This window comes from Camelus ferus, chromosome 1 (genome assembly GCF_009834535.1).
Source record: "Camelus ferus isolate YT-003-E chromosome 1, BCGSAC_Cfer_1.0, whole genome shotgun sequence".
Classification (NCBI taxonomy): domain Eukaryota; kingdom Metazoa; phylum Chordata; class Mammalia; order Artiodactyla; family Camelidae; genus Camelus; species Camelus ferus.
In genome coordinates this window covers 3,337,064-3,359,934 of record NC_045696.1, presented here as the reverse complement: position 1 = coordinate 3,359,934, position 22,871 = coordinate 3,337,064, and the positions used below count along the sequence as shown (strand labels likewise).

Below are 22,871 nucleotides of genomic sequence, written 5' to 3'. Positions count from 1 at the left end.
ACAAGTGAAAAGTGTTCTGCTAACTCTTTCTGGCCTCTGCTGTTTCTGATGAAAAATGCACTGTCATTTTAATTACTTTTCCTCTCCAGGTAAGATGCCACATCTCTCTCACTGCCTTCATGATCTCTTCTCTGTCTCTAGTTTTCAGAAGTTTGATTGTGGTGTGTCTCGGTGTAGACTGCTTTAGGTTCACCATGTTTGCAGTTTGCTTGACTTCTTGAATCTGTAGATTTCTGTCTTTTGCCAAATTGGGGGAATTTCTAGCCATTATGCTTTGGAGTCCCCGCTTCTGTGGCTGCTAGACCCTCTGCCGTAGTCCCGCGGGCCCCAGGCTCTGGTCATTGCTTGCACACCCTGTTTTCTTTACGTTGTTCAGACTGGGTGATCTCTGTTGTTCTATTTTCCAGTTCACTGATTCTTTCCTTTCCCCCCTCCATTCTGCTGTTGAGCTCATCCACTGAGTTTTTCATTTTGGTTATTGCATTTTTCAGTTCTAAAATTTCCATTTTCTTCTTTACATCTTCTATTTCTTTGCTGAGGCTTTCTATGTTTTCATTTATTTCAAGTGTGTTCCTAATGGCTCACTAAAGCACTTTTATATGACTGTTTTAAATCTTTGTTAGTTAATTGTGGCATTTTTGTCATCGTGGTATCGGCGTCTATTGATTGGCTTTTTTTTCATTTGAATTGTGCTTTTCTCAGTTCTTGGATGATGAGTGGTTTTTGATGGAAACCTAGATGTTTTCTGTATTATGTCAGGAGGCATTAGATCTTATTTGAGCCTTCTGTTTTAGCTGACTTCTGCCATCACTCAGGCAGGGGAAGGGGGAGGAGCACTGCTTCATCGCTGCCAAGCAAAGGTAGAAGTCCCGGTTCTCTGCTCAGCCTCTGCTGGCATCCAGGGGAGGGGCTTCTCGTTACTGCTGGGAGGGGTGGGAGTCCCGGCGCCCCCCGTGCCTCCCTGGCGGGGAGAGGTAGGGGACCTTACTACTGCTCCCCACACACTCTCCATTGGCATCGTGGTCTGTGGGGAGTAGTGTTCTCATTACCACTGGGTGCTGGTGAAAGTCCAGACTCTGCTGGTTCTCCTCTGCCATCACCCCCACGAGGAAGAGAAAGGCTCCTTATTCCTGCCCACAGTGGGCAGACCCCGACCCCCGTTTGGTCGTCTTGGCATCACTTTGACAGGGGGTGACTGGGGGGGGGGGCAGGCTTTGGAGCCTCACTGCAGCCCGAGGAGAGCAGCAGTCTAGGCTCCCCCTCCGTCTCCACTGGGGTGGGTGGGGTGCGAAGCCTGCCGGGTGATGTTTAGCTGGAGCAGTGAGCAGTGACCATCTACACATTTTCTACGGCGCTAGGTTGCTCCTTTTCTGTTCCTGTGGTTAGAGACAGTCTTTCGTGGGAGCTTTTTTGTTTGTGCCCTTTGGCATTTCCAGGTTGTTGGTTTCTTCATAGGAAAGTATGGGATATATGTGGCCAAAAGAAAACCCAGGGACCTCACCACAGCGTGCTTCCTGGGGTCCCAGGGCCCCTGGCCGGTCCGCCTTGACCTCCTCAGCTCCCAGAGTCCCCTCATGCTTGTTTTGGGTGCTGTCCGGAGCCTTCAGCTGTGCCAGGCGGAGAAGAGAGAAGAGCAGCTTCGCCCCGTCTCCCTGCCAGCCTGCCCAGGATTTTGAAAGGACTGAACTTGGGCTTCCTGTCCCTATCCAAAATAGGTTTGGCCTATTCTCAACTAATATTTGGCAGCTGTTAAAAAAAAAAGTGGAAAATGTGCCCAGCAGGGGTCAGGAGACCTAGGCCCTGGCCTGGGCCTTGTAGCTCTGGGCAGGTTTCAAACCTCGTGGAGCCTCCATCTCTTTATTTCCAGGGGCAGGATAATTTGCTGAGATAATCTGAAACTGATTTCCCTGCTCTAGCTATTTCCCTCTCTCTTTCCTTAAAAAGCAGCCAAGACTTTTTTTTTTTTTTAATTAAATTGATTTTCTCTCGCCTTGGGGGCTTTTGAGTTGTAGGGTTCTTTCCAGAAGTTTCTAAGTGTGCGCAAGAGAATCTCCCTAACCAGACTTTTGCTTTCAAAAGCTGAGGCTCAACAAGGTGATGGCCAAGTCTTCCTGGAGGGGAGGGGATGGAACTGGGCTCTGGAGGACAGAGGCAGGAGGTGGAGGAACAGTTTCCCAGGCCTGGAGAGGGGAGAGGTCGGGGTGCAGATCCCAGGAGAGCTCAGGTGTCCCAGGGAAGCAGGAGGACTTCTGCCGGGTGACCAGGGTGCTGAGCACACTGGACCTGAGTTGTGACCTTTGGAGCCATGGAGAGCTTCGGAGCTCTGGGCTCCAGCGGGCCTGGTGTGGAGGCACTGCCTTCCAGGGACCAGAGGCAGATGATCTGACTGAGAGGAGAAACAGAATGTGGTCTCTCTTGCCCCTGGGGCTTGGGTGTCAAATTCACACGTCTTCCGGTGGTGCTACTGCCATCCTACCCTGCAGGGGCGTTCTGAGCATCACTGGGTGTAACGCACATTACAGCACTTTTCAAACCATTGGCTGGAGTGTTCTGATGGCTCTGGGTCGGGGTTGTATTGTAGGACTGTGGTGATTGACAGAGAGTCGGGGAGGGCAGCTCCTCAGAGGAAAGTGGGTGCCCAGTGGCCCAGGGCTACCAGCTGTGTCCCAGCTGGGACCTCTGAGGCAGCGACGGGGGCTTTTATTTACGTGTGGGAAGGAGGGCTGCAGTAATTTTCCGGTATCCGCCTCTGAGACTTGTCTCCTAATCTTCAGCTTTGAAGGTCATCTCATCGCCAGATGTTATTTCCTATTTCTTCATTTATGGAAATGATTTCCCAGCTCTTTCCCCCATTCCTTGTTCCATGCTCGAGGAAGGAAACAAGAAACTGTTTGCAATAGTTAACTGGCCTCTTGCTAACTCAGCTCATGAAATACTGACTTGTGTTTTTCTTTCCCTGAAGACATCCCTCATTAATCTCCAGGTCCCTCTGACCTTCTGGGCTCTTCCCTCTGCTTCCCTCCACCCTGCACCCCACTCTCAGCTCTGAAGTCCTGCTCTGCTCCCACCTCCCGCATGCTGGGGAAAGAGGGGCTCCTCTCTAGGACTGGGTTGGCTCCCGCATGTGATGGGGGCGTGCATCTGGACATTGGAGACAGACACTGTGGGGTCAGGAGGGCCAGCAAGAGAGGAGTCAAGCAAACCGTAGAGAGGAAAATGATGTTGCTTTAAAATACACTGATCTACAGAGAGTCCTCATTTGGTGCGTGGCCTCACCCTGGGCTATCAGCCTCCCTGCAGACTAGGTCTCTGCTTCTGCTCCTTTTCCGTCCTTTCCCGTCAAGAGCTAAGCCATGGTCCTCTCTGCACCTGTTCTCGCCTCTTGAGGTTCTTACTTTCTCTTCCTCTCCTTCATTCCTGCCTTCCTCTTTCCCTCCCACCTCCTCCCTCTGTCTCTTTCTCTCTCTCTCTCTTCCTTTTAAAAAGTGGAGGCAGTGGCTCCTACGTGAACAGAGGTAGAAAGGGCCCCGTCACCGCTAATTCTCTGCTGACCTAAGTGGAAGAGTCAGAGACGCCGAGAAGGCAGGGACCGTGACCAGAAGGCGGGTCTCCAGCCCAGCCAAGGGCAAGGCTCTGACAGGGATGCTATGCTGTCAGGGGCCTAGGGACCCAATGGGCACAGGGCTCCTCCCTCTCCTCCTCGCCTCCCAGGAGCCCCCACCACATGTCCCACCACCATCAGCCTGGGGAAGAGACATGCCCCTCTTTCCTTTTGGCTGTTGCAACACCAGATTCTGCTTTTATTTCATAGAAAATGTTAACTTTCAGAATCAGAGCTTTGGGTTGTAAAAAGCCAGCCAACAAACAACTCCCTATGCCACCTCTCCAAGATCAAGTTTGGTTGAGGCTTCAGGGAAGGAAATTCCATCAACCCTCAAATTGCTGGAGTGCAGGCATCGATGTGGCGAGAAGGGAACTGGGGACAGGGGCAGGGGACCAGGCTTCTGTAGTCTTTTGTTTTCCTCCATGCACTGGTGGCGCACCAAATGTGGGAGATGTTCCCCTGGGGAACACTGCAGGGCAGGCACCTTCCCACACTGGGGGCTTCGTGCACGCTACAAACAGCTGGGGTGGGGCAACCAGGGGGTCGGGGGTGGGAGCTACCGACCAATAGCTGAGGAGCCCAGACAGAGCCCTTTTGCAGGCACTCTGGGGCTGGGGATCCATCAGTGGATGGACTTTCCTGTCTGCATGGAGCTTACAGTCTAGAGGGGAGTGGTGGGCAGTCAGCACAACCAATAGTAAATTAATCCTGTGATGCACAGACCACAAGGAGGCGTAGCATCAGGGGTGAGGCGGTTTGGTGGGGGTGCAGTTGCAGATATCAGGTCCCCAGGGCAGGACACTTGAAGGGCTGACTCCTAAAGGGCAGGACTGCAGTAGAGCAGAGGCCCGGGTGTCACCAGCTTGCCTCTGGCGGACCCTGCCTTGAACTGCACAGCGAGAGCGCCTCTGACTTAGACCAGGAATAATTTCTAGAATATCTTAAGCTCGTGGAACAAGTTTAAATGTATCCAACTTAGATAAGAACTTCAGCTTTCGAATCTTTCCCCATTACTGTCTGACCACACTTGAGGGCTGAGTTTCCCCGGTTCTGGCCACCCCAGGTCCCCAGTGTTGAGGCCAGATTCCAGCACGGCAGGGATTTCTGAGGGTCTGTTGAAGGCATGGCTGAAATCATAGGTCTTGGAAGAAAAATGAAGTTCAAGTTGGTGTAGCTCTGTAGTTGAGCTGAAGAAAGTCAGCTAGGCAGGGTCCACACAACATTAATTCAGAGCTGGCCACCCTGTCATCAAAGAAGGCTCAAGGTCAAATTATTGAAAGCTAGATCATCCAAATGTGAAGACAACTGTGTTCATTAGATTTCTTCCTAGCCAGCTGGGAGTGGGGAGGCCAGGATGCCATGGTTGATGTCCCCAAGTGTTTCTCTGGAGGGATCCAGAGATCTTCTGTTCCTGACCTCCACGGGTGGGACAATCCAAGTTGCCAAGCCAGCCTCAACCTTTGTCACCAGCTCCCTGCAGAAGTACACCTGGGTCAAGCCACAGGCCCTCCACAAGCCCACTGGACATCTGATTTACCCATACGCCCACTCCCCTCACCAGGTACCAAGAACAGAAATCTTTGTACCAGAGACCAAGTCCTCAAGGTGGCCTCTTCCTCTCATTTCCCAGCCTTAGGAGCTGGACGTCTGGAAGAGAGAAGCTGGGTACTCCTTGAAATGGAATTTGGGGGATAAAGTGCAAACCAGGCAGCTGAAACTACAAACTTACAAGAAAAGTGAGTTTAGTCGGCTGCTCATTGAGTCCATTGTCCCCAGGACATCAGGTAGTTGGCTCTGCAGCCGGGAGCATGTCCTTACCAATGATTTGAGCGGAGCCTGGGAGAAGATGCCATTAGCAAGGGGAGGGAATACTTTGAATAGGTGGCAGACCCCAAGCTTCACAGGGGACACTGAGAAGACAGAAGTCATGCAGAGAAAGGCAGGCGAGAAGAAGCACCATCTTCTACAGAATGATGTCGGAGGGACCAGGAATGTCTGGTCCAAGGACGCAAAGCCTGGGGAGAAGTATGGAGCCATGACTGAGTAGCTCAAGGCCTACTGTGCTCACTGATGCTGGGCGGTAGAACACAGGGCACTCGGGGTGACAGGGAGTCCCATTAGGCACAGGGACCGCCTGCTAGCGATGACAACTACTTAGCGGTGCGGGCTGCTTGTTGAGGCAGGAGGTGTCTTCCCACCTGATGTCCCCAAGCCCAGCCTGGCCCACCTGTCAGTGATGTCTCAGCAGAGATTCCTGCTGGGGTTGAGGTGTGAACTGGACAGTCCTGTGATGAGCTCCCCTTACATTTGCCTGATTGGCTCCCATACTTGAGCTCAGAGTTCCCCAAAATGGCCTTGATGAAGCACCCATGTCCCAGTCTTTCCAGATGGGTCCACTGGGGCTGCCATCCCCTTTGGCCTGTTTGGCCCATGGAACTCAAGTCAGGCCAGTCAGTCTTCGGTTTCCCCCACGGGGCATAGTGGCTGGTTGTCAGCTGATGAAGCCAAGTCCCCTAAACCTGAGGTTCCTGACCGAATTTATGATTTATCTCTCTACCCAAACCTGTACGCCCTTTCCTGTCCCCCCCGTCCTCAGTCCTGTCCTCAATCCTGTAGTAGCAAGGACTGAAGACACAGAATGGTGCTTGGCCCTGGCAAGTCTGAAACCAGTACACCTCGAGGCTTCCTGTTACCTCGGACAATACATGACCTATAGCTTCAGCCAGTTGGAGCTGGGTTTCTTTTTTTTTTTTTTAAACATTTTTTTATTGAGTTATAGTCATTTTACAATGTTGTGTCAAATGTCAGTGTAGAGCACAATTTTTCAGTTATACATTAACATACATATATTCATTGTCACATTTTTTTTCACTGTGGAGCTGGGTTTCCGTCACTTACAACCAAAAGTCCCAATGGCAATGCCACAGAGCTCACCTTCTCGGCTATTTGCCTATTCTCGGATTTGGCACAAAAGGGATAACATTAGTAAGGGTTAGAACTGGGGTGCTAGCTGTGGACCATGCACGTGTTTCCCATGTAGCTGAGATGATTATTGCCCCAATGTACAGGTGTATCCGTGAGGATGCTTTCCGTGGCCTGTAACAGAAAAGCCAGCAGCTCAAGCCACACCAACAAGGACTACTTTATCCCTGTCTGCCCTCTCTGGCTTCATCCTCAGCCTCTACATACTATCCCCTGGGCCGTTCCTAGGAGCCTGGCAAGCATCACCTTACACTTCTAGTTCCCGACCAACCACTGACCAAATCACATGACGTAGAACTGGGGGGTGGGGAGAGGGTCCCAGAAGGAAGTTGTCAACTAATTCTTAGCAGTGGGGAGAATGGATATTGGGTGCAGAATAGACACTACAGCATCAGAACCACAAAGGCTCGTCATTCGCCCTTGCTGCAGAGCTGCAGGGCCCAGCCACATTCTCACGGGCCCCTCCCCAGCCCTGTTCTGCGCTTTCCTCCCCCTGCTCTTTGTCCTGTCTGCCCCCCGGCGTAAGAGGTAGGGTGCAGGGCTGGCCGCCTATCCCGGGCCCCAGAGACGGGCCACCTTCCTCTCTGTCTTTTCACCTGAACTTTCCCAGGAAGGCTTGTGGATTTGAATCCTCTTTGCAGAACATTCGGAGTTCGTTGGCCTCCCTGTTCAGCACATTTAAGGCACCACACAGCCTGGTGAGCCCACCATGTGGAGCGTGGCCCCTGGAAATACAGCAGTCAGAGTTCCTTCCTCACAGTCAACAGTGGAGCAGAGGTGCACAGGCTCCACAAGTGAAACCGTGCAGACAAAGGCAGGGCTCTCCCCGCCTTGAACTCATACATTATACCGCCTTTCTCCCCTTTGATTTGAGGCCAGAATTTGGCTATGGTCATCAGAGCTGGCGTATGAAGGCCCCCTGCCTGACATGAAGTCATGCTCCCTTCTAGGTGAGGAGAAAGACAGGGACTTTGCATATCTGAGGGGTACAAAGGAGGGGTGACCAGGTGTGCTGAAGGTGGGAAGACGTGCATTCCTGGCTGCGGTCCCCACACCCAAACCACTGAACGAAAGCACTAGCCTCTGAGATTGGGAGTAAGGAATGTCTTATCACCATGGTTACCAAGAAGTGGTCCCACTTACATATAATAAGGGCTTTAGCAGACGCCAGGCCATCTGATATTCCTGTCTGGGGCCAAATGAAAGGGTGCCCAGACTCATTCCTTATGAAGTTACGTGAACACAGCTCTGGGCCAGGTGCTGGGCCAGGTACTGGAAACCTTACATCTGCAACAACAAAAAGAAAGCTTTTCTTTTTTTGTTGGGGTGGAGGTGGGAGCTGGGGGAGGACAGAGGCCTGGGCATCTTCACCCAGCACCCCTTTGTTACCCAGCACTTAGCTCCGCGGCAGGCACACGGCGATGTTGCATGAGTGAGTGAGTGCGTTGCCTCAGTGTGGGAGGCCACCCCAGATATGGAGCTGCAGTGGGGTGGGGGGCGTTAGGGCGGCCATCTCTTTTTTAGTGCTTATGCTCCTGCCTGGCAGGGAGCTGCCCAACAATACAAAAAGAAAAGAGAATCCCCTTGCCCTCCACCCTCCATTCCCAGGCGCCTCCTCTGACCCTACTGGCACAGCACTGCAGGTTTTAAGGTGGCAGTCCTAGTGGGGGAACCTTGCTGCCTGTCGAGGGCCCAGGGCCGCCGCGCCAGCCGCCTTGAGTTTCTGAGCTCCGAGGCTGGGAGGATCCACTGCAGCTGCCTGGACAGAGCCGCCGGCGGCTGGGGAACCGGGTTGTCCGGAGCTGGGCCAGCCGACCCCCTGCAGGAGCAAAACAAGAGCACGCGCACCTGCCGGCCCCGCCCCGCCCCTGCCAGCCCCGCCCCGCCCCGCCCACCCTGCGCGCCTGCCAATCGCGGGTCGCGAGCGGGCCGTGGGCGGGGCCTGCGCGGGCAGGTCGTGGGCGGGGCCGCGGCCCCAGCAGCAAGCGGAGACCAAGCCGGACCCCGCGCGGCGCGCAGCAGCGGAGTCTGGGGCGATCGCAGCCTAGTGCCCGGCGCCCGTGCCCGCCGCCCGCAACCTCGTCCCCGCCGCCGCCGCCGCCGCCGCCGCCGCCGCCCCCGGGGCATGGCCTGTCTGATGGCCGCTTTCTCGGTCGGCACCGCCATGGTGAGTGAGCGCATCCTTCGTTCTCGGGGCTTGGTTCTGTTCTCCAGGAGAACAAGAAACGCACAAAGACCCTCACCCGCACTCTGACACCGGCCCCTAGTCCCGGGGAGGCGCCCAACTCCCGTCACCCCCAATCCTGGCCACTGGGAGCCTCGGGATGCTCCTTGCGGCCGAGGATTCGGGGAATGCGGAGGGGCCAGTAGAGGGTGAGAGGAGGCCAGCAGCCCCACAAGTGGACAGATGGCCTTGACCTCGTCCACCTCCCGGTGAAGGGCCTGGGGCCTAGAGACCTGGAGTGCGCTGGGGCGGGGCGGCAGCCTGGGCCAGAGGGAAAGGGGGTCCGATCCCTCTGCCGGCGCGCGCGGGCGGAGCCTGGGGACCGGGAGCTTCTCGGGCTCCTCTCCCGAGCGCCAGCACGGTCTGGGGGAACAAAAGAGGGAGGTGATCCTTAGAGCCGGAGCCTGTGCTGCCCCTGCGCTCCCCGGGACAGCCTCTCCCGGACCTGCCCAGGAGAGGGCAGAGGAATCTCCGGAAGGCAGTTGAGGGTCGAGCCTGGATACCTCCGGCCACATTTCTGCACCCCGGAGAGAGACAGGGGTGGGGACAGGCACGCATCTCACTTTTCCCAAGGGTACCAGCTCCCTATGGGGGACCAGCGGGTGCCAGCGAATTCATTGCTAGACACAGTTAGAGCAAGTGCCATTCCCAGGGGTGGTCAGTAGTCTCCTCTTGCTCCTTTGAAATATCTCCGTAAACTCACATTAGGAAAAAAGAAAAAAAAAAAAAAAAACTAACCATTGACTCACCCATCCTAGGGTCTTTCATTTCTATGCCTAGCACGCGGACAGTGCAGTTAGGTACTTCTGCACTGATTTCAGGTCATCCAAAGTACAAATAGAAAGTATTCGGTATTCTAACCCCTTTTCTATCGATTGTCTATGTATTTACTATCTTGCTAGTTACTTCCCATGAGCTGTAACCCCACAGTGCACAGCACGCACCGGTTTCCACCCCCACCCCTCGCCTTTATTTCATTTTTAGCATCCTGTATTTGAAGTCAGCAGGGCTCAGCAGGATTTGACCGACAGTTACCTCTTGCCTTGAGCTCAAGAAAAAAAAAAGTAGCCGGGTTTCTGCGCATGCTCTGTTCTGACAGCTGCATCCTATGATTCCAAACAGGTTACTGTAGAACATACCGAGCCTCGCCAGCTCATTATATAATGATTCTGTGTAAACCGATAGAACGGGGTCAGAGACACGTTAAGGAGGTGGGTAGAAAAGGGAAGAGCCCGGGGCAGGAGACCCACAGGCCGGGTCCCACCTCTGAGCACACTGTGCCTTTATTCCCCAGCTTCTCACATATAAAAGGAATCAAAAAATGAAAAGGGCAAGCCCTCCTCATGATATTTGCTTTCATCAGGTTGAATGTTGGGGAGCACTTGGCCATTCTTCATTTAACATATCTCTTTGATGTCCCTAAATTATGGTGATAATGGAAAATTAAGGGGATTGCTGTTGTCAGTTGTGGGTAAAGAGAGTTTCAGGTCTGACAGATTAACTGTTGAAGCCTCTCAAAGCTGCAGAAGCGGCTCATACACGTCGGGAAATAATAAATCAGAATGTTTTAAGGTACAGGCGTTTTTATATTAAGATTTTTGTATGTTATGTTATAGTCTGATATAGCCCCAGAGTGCAAGTATTTTGTCTGTTTAGAGATGCTAATGGCTGGGCTCTTCCCAGCCCCCCCACCAAGGGGGTGTTGTTTTGTGTGAAACTCACTTTCCTCCCTGAAAACCTTGTGCTTTTTTTTTTTTTTTTAATTTAAAAAATTCTACCCAAGTCATCAACAAAGAGCCCTTAGGAGGTCCCCTGGATCCTGGGCTTCGAGTGGGGTCTAGTCCGGGGCTGGCTGTGCCAGGCGTGAGTCTGGGGAGGATGCCTTGGAGGATGGAACAAGCACCCACTTGGTGTGCTGGAGTCCCTGAGCCGGGCTGGGAGGGGCGGGCACAGGCTCCCAGTGGGGTAGTGGTATTTGAGGCTGTTTGGAGTGAGATTTTCGGTGATGATAAGGCTGGCATTCTGAGTGACCATACAAGTGGCATCTTCCCTTTGCTTAGTTAGGGGCATGGCATTCGGGCTCTTTTCCCTAAGGCAGTGGCCTTGAGGATTCTGGACCAGCACGTCTTTCTCTCATGTGCCCAGGAAGGGGTCTGCTCTCCAAGTGCAGTCTGCTGGTCTGGGTGGACACCGAGGCAGGCAGCAAGGAGAGAAGTGAGAGACAGTGCAGACCAGTGCCCTTCCCCTTCCTCCCTTCCCTAAGATGCTGTGGGGGCAGGGGGACTTACTGCCTCTAACCTGCTTCCCTGGGTAAAGAGAGTGAACCAGCCTCACAATGCCTGGGGGCTTGCTGACTGTTAGAGACCCTCCCCAGCTAAACAGGCATCTCGTTAAACTAGCATTCAAATTAGAATCAGTGCCTCAGCCATGGCAGGCAGGAACAGTCCAAATGGGGTCTCCTTGGCATTCAGCACCTGTGAACGGACACACTATTATTTACCACTTATTACGCAGCACCAATTGTGTGGGGTGGGAAGGTCAAAGACAGTGCTTCGGGTAAGACAGGGACGCACGCAGCGAAAGGGAACGGGGAATGAATGGGGAGAGAGGATGTACTTGTTTCATTTTTAATGAGCTCAGGAGGCTGAGGAGGAGCTAGCTGTAACCTACATCGCTGGGCTCTCCTCTGAGGACGTGTTTCCAGAGAGCTGGTCTATTTTGGAGTGACAGCCACTGCCTCCCATCACCCAGTATTTCAGAATTTTATTAATTGGACACCCATGGAGGAAAGGTGGATGATGGCTGGCACTGCTTTGGTGTAGATTTCTTTGGGGGTGGGGTTGTGTGGTTTCCTCAGTTTCTTGTGGATTTCCTTGTAACAGACAGGGGCTGGGATGACGCAGGGTCAAGTCCAACTTGCCCGTAAAAAGCTAAGCAGCATTCAGGTGCTGTTAGGGACGCTGGCTGGGAGGACCCATGCAGAGCCCGACTCCAGGTTGGCTACTCATTCATGGTGGGGTGGGGCAGGGGAGGTGGTCTCTCCGTGAAATGATGGGAGATGGTGACCCCCCCAGAGAGCTGTGCAGAGAGTGAGAGGAGTGATCTCTGCAACCTGGAGTTTAATGGGCACATTGTAATCGCTGAGTCAATAGTTGCTATTGTTTATAACCACTTAACTACTATGCGGGAGATGTTATAATTTAAAACTTTAAATGGTGAGTGAGTACTTGCCCCTGGCTGCTCTCTCTCACTCGCAAATCAGTGTACTCAACCAGCTTTGTCCTGCTGGCCCACCTGCCTTGTCTCCTTTCCCGCTGCCCCAGCTGGTTAGGGCCACTCACCCTAGGCTCTGCACGATGCTGCAGGAGACGGTTCTCAGCTCGTGTTCTGCTCTGTTGCTTCCGCCTTGAGATCCCTCAGTGACACCCCCATGCAGAGACCTCTAGATAAAGTACAAAACCTGTAACAATATTGCAAGCCCACCACCGTGTGGACCTCGTCTTACTCCACGGCCCCAAATAGGAGCTCCAGCCCCTGAATTTCTCCCAGATCTCCAGGTGTTCCACTCCTTCTGGCTGCCTGGCCTTTGCACATACTGTTCCCTGGAAGGGAGCATCGTGAACCGGCACCCTTCCCCCCACCTCAGCTGGCTAAGCTCAGCTTATGTTTCATTTCCTCAGAGACACTTTGTGCCCCAACCAGGACCTGTGGGCTTCGTTGTCCTTTGTGGGTTCCAGCATCCTCTCCTTCTATGTCTTGCCCCTCGGTATGGAGATTATCTGGACCCAATCTTGGACATGAGCTGCTGAGGTCACAAGCCATGTCTGTCTGTTGATGGCTGATCCCCGGGACTTGATCTGGAGAAGTGAGTGAGAGAATAGATAGGCGAGGAGTCTAGAGTCAGACCCTCATCGTAATCCAGGCTGGCATCTGCTCCAGTTGGCGGTGGAGTGATGGTTGTTCGTCCTGGCAGTGTGCATGTGGGTTTCATCCAAATGAAAAGACTCGCCCTACCTCTGGGCTTTCCCAGGGGTCGACACCTGTGCTGGGTGCAGAGGAGGGGATGGATGATCCATGGTTCCTGGAATGCTGGGTGGGGGTGATGGGGCGCCCCTCCCGGAGGGGGGTTGCTGGAAACTCCCCGCCCCTAACTGAACACACACAGGGATGGGGACCCCCGGTGTGAGAGCCAAGTCTGTCAGCAAGACGTGGGTCTGGAAGCAGACGTCTAGCCTTTCCACGTGGGTGGCAAGGTGGGGTGAGGATGGACTTTGGGGACCAGGGTCTCTCCATTAACCCCCACCAAAGCCAGGATTTGGTGCTTGCAGGCCTTTAATGGAGTCAAAATGGGTTATAAAAGCTGGGACAGCAGCACGTGCCCCCAAAGGGCACGATCGGTGGGCAAAGGGACGGCATTCGGTGCTGCTATGGGTGCCGGAGCTGAAGGGGCATGTTCTTTCCCAACGGGCCAAGCCCAGAGCGCGCTGAGCTAAGGCGGGGTGTCCTCTTGTTCCTGCGATAAGCCCCACCCAGAGGGCTCGGGGCAAGCAGGGCTGCCGAGGCGACGTCCTGCGGGGCCCTCCTGGGAGCGGCAGAGGCCCTTTCTCAGCCTGGCTCTGAGGAGTCCCGTCCTCAGACCAACGCAAACCTCCCCGGCTGTGTAGGGGATGCACGAACCTACTCACGTTTGCGTTTGAAGCATCTCACGTGCTCAGTGCCAGAGGCAAACCAGGATTAATTTTGTCAGAGTTTTACTCAGCACTTTAATTTTAATCCACAGAATAGTATAGTGGATGAGCTAAGTTTTGATCTGGTTAAGCTTTTCCGAGGTAGGCGATGCCTCGGAGGGGTGTGTGTGTGTGTGTGTGTGTGTGAGTGATGTGTCTTTTTCTTCAACAGCAAAGCAGCATTTTCAAACATCACGAGAAAGAGAAAACCCTGGGCCCACGTCTCCCCACCCCCTTATTTGTGCTTTAAATATTCGAAGCCCCCAAGATTTCTGAGCCCTTAAATGCCGTGATGGAAATATGCCCGCTTGCCAGCGACGCCGTCACGCACCCCCAAGAGGACATTCTAACCGGGGATGGGCTTGTTCAGTCGCCAGAGTTGCTGGGGTTTGTAAGGATATTTACAGATGGTCCACACTCTGGTTTTGTTTTCCATTTTTTTACTAGAAATAATGACAATCCAAAAGCCATCCTCTTTAAAGAAATACCTAACAGACCTACAGAAAAAAATAGCAGCAAGATGCAGTTCCTCCTCAGAACAAATAGCACCCTGGCCGAGTGTCCTGGCCCCACGGCCGTCAGAAGGGCCTGAGCTATCTAAGGCGGTTGTCGACGGGCTCCCCCGTCAGGCCGGCTGCCTTCGACAGGGGGGAGAAGCCTCACCGAAGGCCCATGGTTGGGCACTGTCGAATGTCCTCTCTTGATTTAAGAGACAGCTAGAAAAAGCGCAGCATAGCGTTAGTCCACCCCAGGGCTCTCCTGCGCTCTGGGGTGCCTGGGGCGTGTTGATTCGTCCAGTGAGATCAAGCCATTAGAAAAAGATGTTCCTTTCTTTGCATAAACGCTTTTGGTTCTTGGCACGTCTGTAACAGTTCACTTGCCTCCCAGTGAAAGCTTGAAAAACCAACGTGGCTATGTATCAAATACCCTGGTGGTGGGGGTGGAAGACGCACCCACCTCTCTCTTAAGATGACATGTTCTGGGATCCCTTCTGCTCCTCATGTGGTCACAGGGCTCAGAGCAGCTTCCTTAACATAGTCTGGGCCTCAGTTTCCTTATCTGTATCATAGAGAAAAACAAAATCAGCCTTTCTGACCTCTCAGCGCTATTATGAAGCTACAGTGAGAGAGGAGAAGTGTAAGGGGCTTGCAGAACTTACAAGGAAAACACCAAGGCTGCCTCCCACAGACCCTGGCGCTGCAGGGGGCGCCCCTGCTCCTGAGGCGCGTTTACCAGGTCCCGGGAGGAAGGCACTAGAAGACCTCATTTTACATAAAGTTTTTCCAATTATGCATTTCTTAGCAGCCTCATGCATCTTTATGGTTTTTTTTTAATGAGTGGACCGTAAATAGATAATTTTTGTATGGTGACCAGTGTTTCATTCTTTGAGACAACTGGTTTATTTATTATAGTTTTGGAATTAGATTTTATGATTCCTAAATAAGATGGTCGAGCAGTTTGACATTTTGTCTTTAGCATGATTTTAGGAGAAGAAAAAGTGAGGGCTGGAGGTGAGGACTTCCTCCAGGTGAGCATCCTTTCTGTCAAGCCGAGGGCTCTGTGTCGTGTAAGGGCTGTTGCTCTGACTGACGCATGGCCCTGAGCCTACTGGCAAGTCCCTTGTGTCCTTCCCTTGGGGTAACTCGCAGCCTCTCTTGGGGCTTCCTCCCCTTCTTTCTAGAACGCCAGCGGTTACTCTGCAGCCATGACCGAGCCCAAGTCGGTGTGCGTCTCGGTGGACGAGGTGGTCTCCAGCAACATGGATGTCGCCGAGACGGAGCTGCTGAATGGGCACCTTAAGAAAGTGGACAACAACCTCACAGAGGCCCAGCGCCTTTCCTCCTTGCCGCGGAGGGCGGCCGTCAACATCGAATTCAAGGATCTTTCCTACTCAGTCCCAGAAGGACCCTGGTGGAGGAAGAAAGGTAGGGAGGGGGCTGCTGTGGGTGTTCAGAGGTGGGAGGAGCCTGCGAAGGGAGAAACGTGTTATTTGGGGAGACCTGGGTCCGGAAGTTGGGAGGCTGAGTCTCAGGGCTCAGCTGTGGTCAGTTTATTTTGTTGCCTCAGGCTCAGGTTTTTCCCTTACCTAGAATTTGAACAGGTCGGATTAGATGACTCAAGATTCACAGTGGATCTTTTTTATTTTTATTATAATGTATAGTTGATTGACAATGTTGTGTTAGTTTCTGGTGTACAGCAAAAGTTATTTACATATATATATATATATACACACACATATACTCCTTTTCATATTCTTTTCCATTGTAGATTATTACAGATACTGAATATAGTTCCCTGTGCTGCACAGCAGGTGTCTGTTGTTTATCTACTTTATATATAGTAGTGTGTACCTGTTAATCCCAAACTCCTAATTTATCCCTCCCCCTCTTTCTCCTTCAGTAACCGTAAGTTTGTTTTCTTTGTCTGTGAGTCACACAGTGGTTCTTAACCTCCGATATGATCACAAAGTTTGACCAGGGTCCCTGTGTGCCAGTTTCCGGTCTGCACTTGGAGGGTCCTCTTTACGGGATGCTGCTTATGTTGGCCTTTCAAGATGGGACCATTGGTTTTAAATACTTTAATTCTGAGCCAAATGGAAGACAGATGCTTCCTCCCAAGCTTGAAGTGTTAAAAAGTAGCCAGTGACCTAGAGTGATCTCTCTGGAAACTAGCCTTGTGTGTTTAAGGGCCTCGAAAGGACTCACGGGGTGTGCTGGTGGGCTATCAATAAAAGCAGAAGAGGTGGAGAGGAAGGGACTCGGGAGCTCTTGGGACAGCCGCATGCACGCGGGAGCCTGCCGCCAGCCTGCTGCGTGTTGGCAGGAACTGATGACTGACGGATTTGGAGTGTTCTCAGCAACCTGGATGCACCTTTTTCAGCTCTTGATTTTCAGAGTGTGTAGAGTTAAAGCCTCCTTGTGTTAGTATTTCCGTTTCGAGCTTGACCAACTTCCTCCTGTGGACCTCACTCTTCACACGCACCCCCACCCCTGCTCCACGCACCCACCAGCTGTCCGTCTTTTGGGAGGCAGGTACCGACTGGAAGAGACACGTTAGACATCACCCAGGAACAATGGTCCTTAGTTTCCAATGAATCACTTAAAACAACTTGAAAATCTATGAGGAATTTGGAACAAAATGACTCAGGTACCACCGGAATATTTTAATTGTTTAGGATTCAAATCCAGATTCAATCCATCTTTCTTTTTGAAGAAGATCCACCAAGAGGCACCTTTTTACTTTTCATTTTTCTGTTCCCTATCGCCTACATTTTGTTTCCTACCCTCCTGGAGTGAAGCTTTAGAGACGGTTGGTGTGGGCAGCTCTGGAATTCCTTGTAACCATGATTTTAGAACTGGTCCCTAGGACCCCCGAGCCACGTTGGTTGTTGGATGGCTTTATATCTGTCTGCACACCAGGAACAGATCCCAAACCTTCTCAGTGGCTGGCAGGATAGCACTGTTATCTGCGACTTACGTTTTCAGAGTGTGCCAGCCTGTTTTGTTAAGAAAGAAATTCTGTGATAGGCTCAGGGTTGGGCCTGTTTGTCTGAGCCTATTGAAATTCCGACCTAGGGTTACAGCTTTTCCTTCTCAACTTGAACAAATATTTTACTGAAAAAAAATGCACCGAGTGACCAGGAAGGCCTTATGAGGTTTTGCCTTGATCTGTCTCTGTTGACAGCAAACCCATGGGCAACACGGGTAAGTTTCTGCCCACGTGTCACATGTGGCCTTAGAAACGTGGTCATGATATTGGAAACACTTGGATGTGTATCCTCTAAAGTGAAGACAGCTTGCCACGCAGAAATGCAAACATCTCTAAACTGTGGCGGAATCTTGCTTTGAAATCCAACACGGCAGGTGCTCACCCAGTGCTGGTGAGTGAAGAGTCTTCCCTGGTCAGGTGTGCAGCTTGCCCACCCTGGGTTCTCTGAATGTTAGAACTGGTCACACTAATTGTCAAAGTGGGCCCTCGGTGCTGGCCTCTTCGTTAGCGGAGGAGAGGCCACCGCCATCCATCCCCGGTGGCCTCCTGGGAGCCCCGCCCGCCTGCTGCCGGATAGACACTTGCCCTGCAGTAACCTGTGTGGGCTCAGGCGGGGAGCAGTAGGAAGTGGGCCCCAGGCACCTGCCTGTGAGTCAGAGGTGGCTGCAGCCGGAGGGAGAGGCGGGCACCATCGGTCTGGAGTGTCCGGTCGCTGGTTTCCCAACCCGCCAGGCCTGACTTCTCTGTTGGGCTTCCTTCCCCAGCGCCCCGCCCAGAGGCAGCGCCTGTGTCCACCTCCCTCTCCCTGCCCCTCTTCCCGCCGGGCCCCGATGTTACCTTTGTTCTTGGTGCCCCGCGGTTCAGGACTTAGATGGGGCTTCAGTCCCGCGTACACTTAGGGTGGGAGATACCTGTCCACCTTCTCACGGAATAGAAAGGGAGCTGAGTGTTAAGGGCTTGTCGGGACCCTGAGCTGTGATGATGGTGTCCAAGCCCGCTGTCCGGCTTGGAGCCCGTGCCCCGCCTGGTGCCGGGCCTCGGGGTGCGGGGTTCCCGCAGCCGCGGGGAAGTGGGGCTCCTTCTCCAGGCTTGGGTCCCACAGGGCCCCGTCTGCCGTGCTGCCGGCCTGGCAAGCATTTCCCTTTTCTCTCGGTGGCAGTTTTATATCTGGCGTCAGCTCTGTGTGACGCCAGGTGTGACCAGCCTTTGTGGCAGGAGCTTTTTCTCTTACTTCTCTTACCGTGTTGTCCTTCTCTCTGGATGGAGTCGATTGGTTTTAATTCTTGAAAAATTCAGCGGTGCCTGCGGAGCTCGTGGCAACGATCTCGCTGGGCTTGGACTCGTCGGGGAGGCAGAGGCACCTGAGAACGCGAGAGCTGGGGGTTTCCAGAGCGTCCGGTTGTACAATGAAGGACTCAGGAGCCCGAGGGCTGCAGTGACCTGCTCAAGGTCAGAGCCAAGGCTGGGGCCCGGCCGTCGGGCTCCTGGTCCATCACAGAGACCCTGGGCCACTCCAGTACAGTCCAGGGAAGACTCTTCCTCCCAGAGTAAGTTGCAGCCGCATCAAGTCCACATAGGATGCTGCAGCAAAGCTTGGCCCTGGGATTGGAACAGTATTACACCCTCCCGCACAATTATTTCAAAGAAAGAAGATGGAGAAAGAGAGCTTCGTAATCCTTAGAAGAAAGGCCATGAGTGAATCCATAGCAGTATTTTTTTTTTATTGGAGGAACTGGGGATCAAACCCAGGACCTCGTGCATGCTAGGCACGTGCTCTACCGCTGAGCTCCACCCTCCCCCACAGCAATATTTTTAAGAAGGAGATGTCAGGCATTGCATCTTTAAGATTCTTGAGCTTGAGGATTGCCAGGCATTGAATACGGTGTTTACAAGAAAACATCTTGTATTTTCAATTGTAGTTACGTTTTCACCGTATGATTAATGATGTCTTTGGAGCAAAAAAAAGAGGCCGTGTAATAGATTCCTAGCAGAGAACACAGCTGTGAGAGGGACCGTCCTCGGGGGAGGAAGCGCACCCCACGGGTAATTCCATGGGCTTCTGACACGGTGATTACCTTCCCTCAAGGAATTCACTCACGTAGCGTTGGCTGATGGGACAAATGATTTGGAACAATATGGCCCTTGGTGTCGTCACACCAACTATTGTGTCCAGGGACTTCGGGAACAATGCAGTTTAATTGTCCTCGCTCAGCCCCGTGTGACAGACTTCTGAGAGCAGCCTCTGCTTCCTGTAAGGCAGGCCCTGCGCTGGGTCCTTTGGTCCACTGGGCTCAGAGACCAATTCCGTCCTTTCAACATGTGGGGTACATGAGGTTCAGAGACTGTACCCCAGGTCCCTAGGAGCAGAGGAGGACGAAGGGGAAAGCAGGCCTGAAGCTAAGACCCAACAGGACATCTAGTGGCACACCACTGGGCCACCCTGGCACCTGGGCCTCACCCCCATTTACAAAGCCACTGGGGGGCACCTTGACTGCCAACTCTGACTTCTTTTCCCTTTAACTGGCCTGCTTGGATGCCAGTCACCTCTGTCTTCCATGGGGACCCATAAGGAGGTGCCCTGGTCCTTTGGAGAGCTTAGTGTCCACCCCTCACCAGGGAGGGCAGGCTGTTGCGTGGTGTGCTACACACACACAGGCGATTCCTAGGCATTAAATACCCCTCCGAAGGTGGCCTGTGAGTTGAGAACAAAAGTAATCCAAGCTGGGGCTTTGCAGTTTTCTTTACCCCTCGTCAGCCAGGCTGTTGTCTCAACACGGCAGCACTCGGACAGGAGCAAGACAGCACCCCCTGCTCTGCAAGCAGACCCGGCAGCACCCTCGCCAAGCGCCAGGACGGGGTTGGACATCCTGGGTGGCTCCTCGTCGGATTATCTGTATTGGTTTGCTTCTGAGCTATCAAACTGTGTTTGCACACCCTTCTCAAATTGAAGTTTGCTTTCTCTTAATTTCCAGAGCGATTTCACAAGGCCGGCCAGCAATGACAGGCTGGCTCAAATGAGAAGAATGTACCATTAAAATCCCTTTCAGGAATTCCGTTAAGAGAAGATTGGCTTCCAACCAAGCCCTGGGTGACTTGCTCTAACAGGCTGGGACAGGGATGGGAAGGGAAGGCTGGTTAAAGGAAGACTGGAGAAGGAAGTCTTAAAGGAAGCAGGGCGGGCTGCTCCGGTGCGAAGGCGGATCTGTATTTCCCTAGCACGAGTGAATGACTTTTGTGCTCCTGGGGGCCCCTCATGTGAAGGTGGGTTTTCTTTGTGGTGCAAAAGGAAATTGCTTTTAATACTCTGTCTTTGTCTTTATTTGAGGCTGTGGCTGGTCCTTCAGTGCTTTGTGGCGAACATGAGCTCTGCTTGCAAGGCTCTGTGCTTGAGTGAAGCTAGGGCGTCACACAGGGAGCCCCATGACCCAGGTCGCCAGATGGCTGGAGAGCTCCTCCCTTCCCCTCTGGGGCCAGTTCTCAGGTTCGCGGTGGCTCCCTGGGGCAGGAGGCAGGTCACCCACTCAGGCCCCTTTGGTGATGAGGTCTTCTGGAATAGTTCTGATCCTCTGCCTTTCGGGCCCCGAAAGAGGCTTTGAAAAACTGTGGAGGATGGGCGGACTCTCACTGACAGATGAATGCAGCGTGACCACATACAAAACCAAAAGGGTCTGCTAGTTCACAGGCAGAACTTTAATATCCGAGAGGGTCTCAGCTCCCCTTCTCCAGCCAGCACATCCTACCCACCTTGGAGCCCTCTGTGTGGAAGCCAAGCCATCATCATCTGGGACCTGGAATCAGAGGTGCAGGGTCCAGGTGTGGCGCCGGCAGGCTGGGCAGCCCTGGTAGACACGGCACAGGCAGCCGCGCCAATCTTGGCATTGAAGTCTCCTCTTCTTTGCTTCAATGTTGGGCCACCTCCGTCACCTTCCGATTGGCAGTCTCCATACTCGGGCACACTGATACTCTACCATTTTTCTGGAGAGTGTGCCTGGCCATCTGGTCTCCTCAATGTGACTTTGCAGGACTGTGCTCTGCTCAGTGGTGAGTTCGTGTCACGGTGTCACTTTTTAGGACATTCTTACCACACTCATTTTCATCTGCTGGGTGGGTGCCCTCCTGCCTTCCGTTAACACCCCAAATATGCTCATGACTTGAAAATCCCACATGCTTGAATGAATGTCCTCTCTTATAAACCAGAATCTAATCGGCCAAGGCCAAGAAATAACCCACGGTGACATTTTGCTGAACATGAAACCATTTCTTTTGTTTATAAATTGGCAGAAGAAAATGTTTAGTAACCAGACACCTGCTCTCTTTGAGTTCAGTTCTAGAATCAACAGATTGGCTTATTTAAGGAACAAAGGTAACCACATGGGTCAGATTAAAATCATTTAGAAAGACTGCATGGGACAAACGCGGGGTCTGTAGGATGGAGGTGCATTTCCCTATGAAACCTAAGTCGATGAAGTTCCAAAACCTTCATAGGAAAGCTTGCTGTCATATAAAATCTATCTCGTACTTAAAAAAAAAAAAAAAAAAAAAACTCCAAACCAAAACTAAACTAAACTAAACTAAACTAAAATCTATCTGGCACTGAGTGATTTTGTCCACAATTTGAGAAGAGGCACCAGGAGGAGCTTTCAGAGTCGAGGACGGAGGCTGCTGAGCGGGCAGCAGCCCAGCCTGGACCACAGCCACCAGCTTTACTTCCCACTTTGTCAGCTGTGTTGTTGTTCATCACCTTTGTGCTGTGGGATAAGCGGCATTCAGTGTCAAAATTAAGACATGCCAGAGTGACTTCATGACTGCGATTATGTCCAACTGAGACCTACATTTAGAGAATCTTGGAGCCCAAAGGGGCCTGGGAGCTCCCGTGCCTGACCTCTCACCCATGGAGCCATCCCTCTTGCCCCATCCCAACCACAGGTGGCCAGCCTCTGTCTGACCACTTCCAGCAACTCCCCACGTGGCCAGGTCCTTGTTTGCACAACTCTAATTCTTAGAAAAGGCTTCTTTTGAGCTGAAATCTGAATTCTAGTCATGTTCATTTGTTGATCCAAGCTCTGCTTTGCGGAGAACCCATGTACGCTTGCTATACTCTTGGTTCTTGGAAATGAGCTCACGCGTTGGAAGGAAAAACGCTTAACCAGGTACAAAACAGCAACCTGGTGCCTCAGGACCCAGGGATCCCTGGAAAGGAGGAAAGAGCCGTGGCTCTTGGGGGAAATGAGGCTGGAGTCCTGCTTTGGGAGTAGGTACTGCCGAGGCATCCATGGGGGCAGGGCAGCAAGCAGGATCCCCTGCTGGAATGTTCTTACTCTCGGCTGTAAACTGTCAAGGGTGGAGATCAGTGGAAGAGCAGGGTACAAGTCACTCTTTCTGTTTCTTTTACTGTCATAAGGCAAAAGTCCCTTGCCTGGATATCTCAACCACCAATCTTGAAAGTGAATCTTTTAGGAGTTTTATGGGGGACTTCTCAGTTGTTATTTCTTCCTTCCCACTTTTTGGGGAGCAGTGGTTATTTTTTAATTAAAAATACCTGTTTACTGAGAAAATGCTGTTTGCTTTGGCACATGGCATCAGTAAGTACTCATGGGAAAGCCACGGGGCATTGTCAGCATGGCCCTCACACAGGAGGGAAGGGGGGCTAGAGGGAGGCAGCCCTCGGATTCTGGATTAGACCTCAAGCCTTAACCACCTGCCTCTCAACCAGATGCGTTCTGAACTCTTCCCCCTTTGTCATTTCGCAGGCCCCCCCCCCAAGATGAGCTGTTTTTCTCATCTCTTTTTCACCCATGACATACACAACCCCAGATGGAGATACCACAAAAGCCTCCCCACCTCC

At 52.5% G+C, this 22,871-nt stretch overlaps 1 protein-coding gene and 1 long non-coding RNA gene across 5 annotated transcripts in view; one reads left to right on the top strand and one right to left on the bottom strand.

Annotated features, from left to right (window-relative positions):
• ABCG1 (ATP binding cassette subfamily G member 1) overlaps positions 1–22,871 on the top strand; it is an 83,296-nt gene that overhangs the window by 6,240 nt on the left and 54,185 nt on the right. For 2 of the 4 annotated variants that reach the window (XM_032460763.1, XM_032460548.1), the window contains exons 1-2: positions 8,555–8,753; positions 15,219–15,462. In XM_032460763.1, coding sequence (XP_032316654.1) covers positions 8,712–8,753; positions 15,219–15,462 — 286 coding nt within the window. In that variant the 5' untranslated portion in view covers positions 8,555–8,711. Of the gene's footprint in view, positions 1–8,554; positions 8,754–15,218; positions 15,463–22,871 lie in introns of those variants that run through there. The other 2 variants (XM_032460617.1, XM_032460700.1) reach the window with 2 other exon arrangements.
• LOC116657595 lies at positions 18,797–21,684 on the bottom strand. The gene is made up of 3 exons (XR_004312767.1): positions 21,604–21,684; positions 20,760–20,762; positions 18,797–18,807 (listed from the first exon to the last, which is right to left on the bottom strand). It is a non-coding gene; the product is annotated as an uncharacterized LOC116657595 (long non-coding RNA).